This window comes from Triticum urartu, chromosome 4A, assembly GCF_056163025.1.
Source record: "Triticum urartu cultivar PI428250 chromosome 4A, HENAU_Tu73, whole genome shotgun sequence".
NCBI classification, from domain to species: domain Eukaryota; kingdom Viridiplantae; phylum Streptophyta; class Magnoliopsida; order Poales; family Poaceae; genus Triticum; species Triticum urartu.
This window is the reverse complement of record NC_141876.1, coordinates 596,371,245-596,377,820: the sequence shown is the minus strand read 5'-3', so window position 1 is coordinate 596,377,820 and position 6,576 is coordinate 596,371,245. Positions and strand designations below refer to the sequence as shown.

General features: G+C 45.1%; 1 protein-coding gene and 1 pseudogene across 1 annotated transcript; both read right to left on the bottom strand.

Annotated features, from left to right (window-relative positions):
• Positions 1-963: 963 nt before the first annotated feature.
• Positions 964-2,699, bottom strand: LOC147977024 (uncharacterized; annotated as a pseudogene).
• Positions 2,700-4,948: 2,249 nt separating this feature from the next.
• On the bottom strand, positions 4,949-6,576 carry LOC125530363 (uncharacterized). Its single transcript, XM_048694767.2, has one exon. It carries the CDS (start codon positions 6,574-6,576, stop codon positions 5,224-5,226), a length of 1,353 nt encoding a protein of 450 aa, XP_048550724.2. The 3' UTR covers positions 4,949-5,223.

Here is a 6,576-nt window from a genome sequence, read left to right as displayed (position 1 = left end):
CGATAAGCGGGAGGACTCGCTAAAATTGGTGCGTCACTTACTAACCACGGCACCTCGCTAGGAATGCCGAGCTCACAATAAGCCGCCATGGTTCCTCCTGCATGTCCTGACTTATCATAGGTGTCCCATTGGTTTCTACCACTTTGGTGGGGATGCGTCCGTAGAGGGAAAAAAAACCTGGGTGGTAGGCCGTGCTCTGTTCTCCTGTGTGGCAAGGTGGTTGTCGCTTGTCGGTGTAGTCTTTGTGGAGTAGCATCAGATAGGTTCCTGGCAGCAACGTCGCGTTCCCTCGGCAGGGTGTTAGGCTGCTTGCTGTGGGCATTGACGGTGTGGAGCGCTGTCTTCTCCGTGTCTGTTTAGGTGGAGGTGGAGACGTGGCAGAAGGCGAGGTGGCCAAGATGAAAAACCAGAGGCGGCAGCAGGCGAGAGATGGCCTACCTCACTCCACAACTCACGTCCTGGGCCCAAATCAGACATCCCTGTCCTTATGTAAGCTTGTCCTCTTTAGTTTGATTCGTCTCCAGATCGGTCTATCGTTCATGGAATTATTTCCCAGTTATTTTCATGCTGTAAAGGCCTCTGATTTGTCTCAAGATCTGTCTATTGTTCATGAAATTTTCAGAAAGAAGATGGTGCGAGACACAAAGACGATGACTCGAGTCAGATAGAAGACAAGATTGGTCGGTGCAGAGACAGCACACCCGAGAATTATGAATACCGACTCTCTCAATGCATGGTCTGGATGAAATCCATGGATGAGCTGCATAGAGTAACCACTGCACCGCGGGTAACCAAAAGATATCATCTTCTTGCTTCGTTTGTTATCTCCAGTGAAGAGCGTGTTACTTGCAGATTGTTCATAGTGTTGGTTGTAAGACAGGTCTGTGCCTACATAGAACATCCCGACCCCTTGTAATTATAAGTATCAAAAATTGTTTGGAATGAGATATGTCATCTCTCTTCTTACTCGTAAAAAATTATCTCTGGCGAGAACATGCCATCTCTAATCCGCTTAACCACCATTTCTTGCTCATCTTCCTTTCTCGGAAATCTCGAAGGACGAGGTACCTTAAGGGCCTCGCAGTCATCACACTGCTCCTCGTCTCTCAGAACTATCTTCTGCAAGTTGGAAGATCATTCCAACATGGATTTTATAAATGTAAACTGCTGTTCAAGCGATTTAAATCCAGCGAATTCTAGCTCTTTCAGAAGCCTGTTCTCGGAGCTGCTGTCCAAGTGCATTTCCCACTGAGGATTCCTTCTGTCATGGTAGGAAGCGGGTCTGGCCCCGCCCACATCACATGTATGTTCCCACACCTGTATGTGTGTAACCGATTCATTAGATATGTCATTTGAACCAAGTTTTAAATAACTATCCACTAAAATTTGTGAAACACTAGAGCTCCAAATGTGGACAAGAAAAGAAATGCAGAGAAAGACATCACCTCAATATGCAACATTTCAATAGATGGTGCTGCCACAAGAAAGACCGTCGTCCATAGAATGTCAAATTCAACAAATATATACCATGTACAAACAGCTTACTTAGCTTGCTGAATGCGGTGCGGAGTTCCTCCATTTCAGGTTGCAACCAAAGCTGATCACAACATTAAATAAACTAACAAAATAAGAATTGATAGTTTGGAAGCACATAAATGAGATCATAAAAGAATTTACAGCTATATATGTTTTCTATCATACATAAACACATCCATGATATAACTTTCATATATGTGACGACATGATGAATATCAAATAAACTACCGTTTAGAGAAATAAAGTAGCACTTACGGTTTCTCCTTGGAAATCCAATGTGAGAGTACGTATGCCTGTTACTCCATGTAGAAGCTCACTTAATTTAAATCCGAGTTGCTCACAATCTGAACCACATGAGAGTTCTAATTCCCCAAGAGATGTGACAAAACCAAAGGTCAACGGGGCACACTGAGATATCCAAGTATCGCAAACCAACTTCTCCAATTTAGGGAGGCAGAGAAGGCCGATTCTCAGAAAGCGACACTTTCAGATTTCTAGAACACAGAGTTTTGAGTGTGGTGCATCAATCTTAAAGAGAGAGTAGGAACCAGTATCACAATGATGAAGGGTTAGATGCTTCAATTGATTCCAGCAGTCAAACAGGAGATGGTGCATGTCCCATTTGTCAAAGCCTACATTTTTTAGAGAGAGCTTTGTGAGGCAGTGGAGCACACTAGGGTAGGCAGTGAAAAAAGCATCCATGTCTTGAGCTGGCTGTTGCATCTCATCCTCACTACGGTCGAGAGGCTCTGTCTCATCAAGAATATCGAGATCCAAATCTTTCAATAAACCACTGTGGATTGCATCACCAATCAGTGGGCCAACTTCGCACAGGAAAGTGTTGAACAGATAGAGCTTAAGCTGCAAACTTGAGATGGTGTATTCTCTGTGCTGCTTATCCAGCAAGCTCCTGGTTGCTTTTGTCAAAGACGCCATAGCTTGCTCCATATCATTTGCATCAATAGGGTTAGCGCACGGGGCGGATAGCAAAATCCCTAACATCGATGCTGAGCTCAGGCAGCAACCAAGGAAGATGCCTTCCACTGTGTAGAGAGCACACTCGTCATTGCAGCCATACGTGAACTGAGTCTCTCCAGGATTGCCAGGAGAATATCATCAGTGAGAGTGCTGAGTCTATCTTTGTCGCCCAGTTGCTGCAACATAAATGAAGGATGCATTATTTAGCTGCCACATAACTGAATTCAGAAATCCCAAACAGAAAATAGCCACACATTTGACATTGTTAGAAGGGAGAGAGATTGGTGGAATATGTTTTATTGAGCCTCGAGGGCGAGTATATATTAAGTACAAGACTTGAAGGACAAGAAGTCTCTCTTAAATATAAAATTGGAGACGGATTACAAATCCTAGACTACCAAATACAAGTAACCCAAATATATCTTTAACAGTGATACTGCATTCGGGCGGGAGTCTAAGCAAAGTTTAGATCGATGGTGGATTCATCATCCATGGGTTATTATGATAACTTTGATACCAAATTATCCTGAAGGTAGCCAAGAGTTCCCCTAGACCCGTACCTTATATTTATTTGATAGATCCGCTCGTCTCTTCAACAGTCCCTCAGCTGCCATAGTCACTCAAGTCTTTTGTTATTCTCATTGTCTTGTAGAAAATGAGTAAAATGCATAGAACCACCACATTAGTGTCATAGCTCTCGTAAACCACCACTTCACAAAACGTGACACTTTATACTGTAGCAAAGAATTGACAGTGGCAAAAAAACATTGATTCATTTTCTAAGAGCGTTTTGACGTGGCCGATCACTCGCCGACAGACAGCTGTGACAAGGAGGCACTAACGACCGTTAACGGTCGTGTTCGGAGCGATTGGGTCAACCCTCACTCCCATCCCTAGCCGTCTATCTCTCCTTTCTTGCTCGGGCAAGGCGGCGGTGGCGGCGGCCCCGAACCCATCAGCGAGGGAGTGGTGGGGAGTAAGGTGTGGTGAATGTGTCTAGTCACCTTGGCTGGCCGGCATGGCATGGGGCAACCGCATCGAGGAGGAAGATTGTTCAATTATTCTTGGAGGAAAATTCGTTGATCTACTGTCAAATGGTGCTGGTCCAGGCCCCGGTGAGCTGGCTCGCTCTCTCTAGTACTCTCTCCGGTCCTTTTTACTGTGCGTATTAGATTTTTATCAAGTCAAACATTGCAAAGTTTGACCAAATTTATCTCAAAAAATATCAACATCTACAATACCAAATATATATACTATGAAACTACATTTCATAAAGAATCTAACAATATTGATTTCGCATTGTGAATGTTGATAATCATTTCTATATCTTTGGTCAAAGTAGAGATACCTTGACTTTGGACAAAACTAATATGCAGACTAAAAAGGACCGGAGGGAGTAGCAATTTTTGTTTGTGGGATTCTAGGGTTCCAGATCTGGAAACAAGTGTTTGCTCCAATTCTAGCAAATTTTGTTGCTCATTGAATCTTGTTGTGAGTGAACTTATGCAGTTAACTGAGTATTGTTGTTTGTGACTGCACAAAGTTAATTGAATCGAGCTCTCTCTCACTGAACCTATGTGTTAATTGAAAGTACTTAACTGAATCTAGCTCTCTCTCACTGAACCTAGGTTAATTCAAACACCAAGATTCAGTTAACTGAATTGAATGCAGTTAACTGAATCAAATCACAACAAGATTCAGTTAACTAAATTGAATGCAGTTAAATGGATCTTGCTCACTGTAACTGAACCTAGGTTCATTCAAACACCAAGATTCAGGTAACCGAATCTTGCTCACTGTGACTGAAGCTATAGGTTAATTCAAACACCAAGATTCAGTTAACTGAATCAAATCACGGGTTGGCGTTGAAGATGCCCTTACAGGTGAGTGAATTGCAAAAAACCACCACGTTTCAGGTTCATATCCGGATATGCTATCACATTCCTTGGGCGCCCCAAAAATCTACCTGTTTCCTTGCTAGTTTTATCAATAAACACTGATGACCGACTTAGGGTGGTTTAATCCAATTTTTGACAGCCTCCCGCTGGAAACGCTGACATGTGGACCTGATTTAACAGTCAACGCGAACAGTCAACACACACAGTGTCATGTGGACTTGACAGCGGGCCCAGGCTATCAGGATTTGGATTAAAACCCCTAAGGCGGTCATCACTGTTTATTTAGAAAATTAGCAAGAAAAATGGTAGATTTTTTAGGCGCCCAAGGAAAGTGGTAGCAAATCCGGATATGAACTTGAAATGTGGTGGTTTTTTGCAATTCACTTTCCTTACAGGCATAAGGTGTATAGAATGGTATTCTACACCAGTTGCATAATAACTGATGTCAACACAATGAAGGAGTAGACAATGCATTCACGGCTTTTCTTGAAAGCATCACACATCACAGGCAATGGAAGAGATGAAATAATCACCACACTTAGAAATCCACGGTGCAAATCACGCTTGGTCTACATCAGCTGCAAGCCGCCCATTGCTGTTCAGGTCAGCATTTACATACAAAGTTTTGTAGAACTCTTAGGAACATAATTATAAGGGAAACTTTATTTTAAATAGGAAAAGGGCGGATGCTATATCCATGAGGTTACAAACTGTGATTGGCCCCAACATGTGATTGTGAGCCACACTGAACTTGGACAAGGACATGTGAGCTATGTCTGGAGGAGGACGGAATCAATCCACTAACAGATCATTAACCTCCACTTACGACTTTGTTGTTCCCATATACGACGTGGTCACTCCCAGATACGACATTGTTGTTGCCCGTTACCATATTGTTCCCCCCGGATACAACATTGTTATTCCCATTTACGACATGGTCATTGTCAGATACAACATTGTTGGTCCCAGATACAACATGGTTGCTACCAGTTAGGACATTTTTGTTACCAGATCTGACAGTGTTGTCGCTCCCAGATACAGTGTTGTCGTTCCCAGATATGACAGTGTTGTCGTTTCCAGATACAGTGTTGCCATCCCCAGATCTGACATGGTTGTTGGTTCCAGTTATGACATTTGGTTGTTGTTGGAGTGTTCTCCTATTACGCTTCACATACAATGGCATGTTAATGAAAGCCATACGCTGTGAACGATCAGCGGTGGTGAGGCCCTTAAGCAGTGTCAAACCCTTGGGTACGTCGCCAATCAATGAATTATTTGAGAGATCCAAGTAGCGAAGGTGGACGAGCTCACGAATCCACGATGGGATGGTGCCAACTAACTGGTTGTTGGCAAGGCTGAGCGACTTGAGTTCGGTACAATCCGCGATGCTAATCGGGAGAGACCCACTCAAGTAGTTGGCCGCAAAGTCAATTGAAGCAAGAAGTGGCATGCCGGAGAAGTTGACACGAGCAATCGGACCAGACAAGGAGTTGTTCTGGAGGTTGAGCTCACGGAGAGCTAATAATGATGACAGAGACGGCGGCAACGATCCAGAGAATCCATTGGAGTGCATGGACAAATGGATCAGCGACGTGAGGTCGTCAAACACGTCAGGGAGGCGGCCGGAGAAGCGGTTGGCGGACAAGTCCAGCAAGGTGAGGTTCTTGAGCTCTTGGAGGTGCGTGCTCAACTGTCCAGTGAGCTGATTGGATTCGAAGGAGAGCTTCTGCAGCCCAACAAGGCTGAAGAGGGAAGTAGGGAGGGAGCCCGTGAAAGAGTTGGAGCCGAGGAAGAGCTCCTCCAGCTGCGCAAGGCCCACCAGGAAGGCTCCTGGGACTGGCCCCGAGAGGCCATACCCTGGAAGCCGTAGCACCGTGACACGGCCTCTGCCGCCGTCACAGCCCACACCTTCCCAGCCGCAGCACGACGCACCAGACCACGCGGCACGGAGAAGGGCGCCCCCGCCGCCGAGGTTCCCGGCAAAGCCCTGCAATGCACGGAGGTCGTCAGGGTGGCATGACTTGGCGTGCGCCGCCAGCAAAAGAAACACCAAGAAGAGGAGCAGCAGCTGGCATTTAGCCATGGTGGTATGTAAATATGTGTGCACAAACGCAAGCACGCAGCAAGTGCTCTTGTCTCGGCACAAACTGCTTGGGTGGTGCAT

What these genes read in the sequence shown, in the direction of transcription:
- LOC125530363 (XM_048694767.2), bottom strand. Translation starts at nt 6,576, where the DNA reads ATGCACCACCCAAGCAGTTTGTGCCGAGACAAGAGCACTTGCTGCGTG.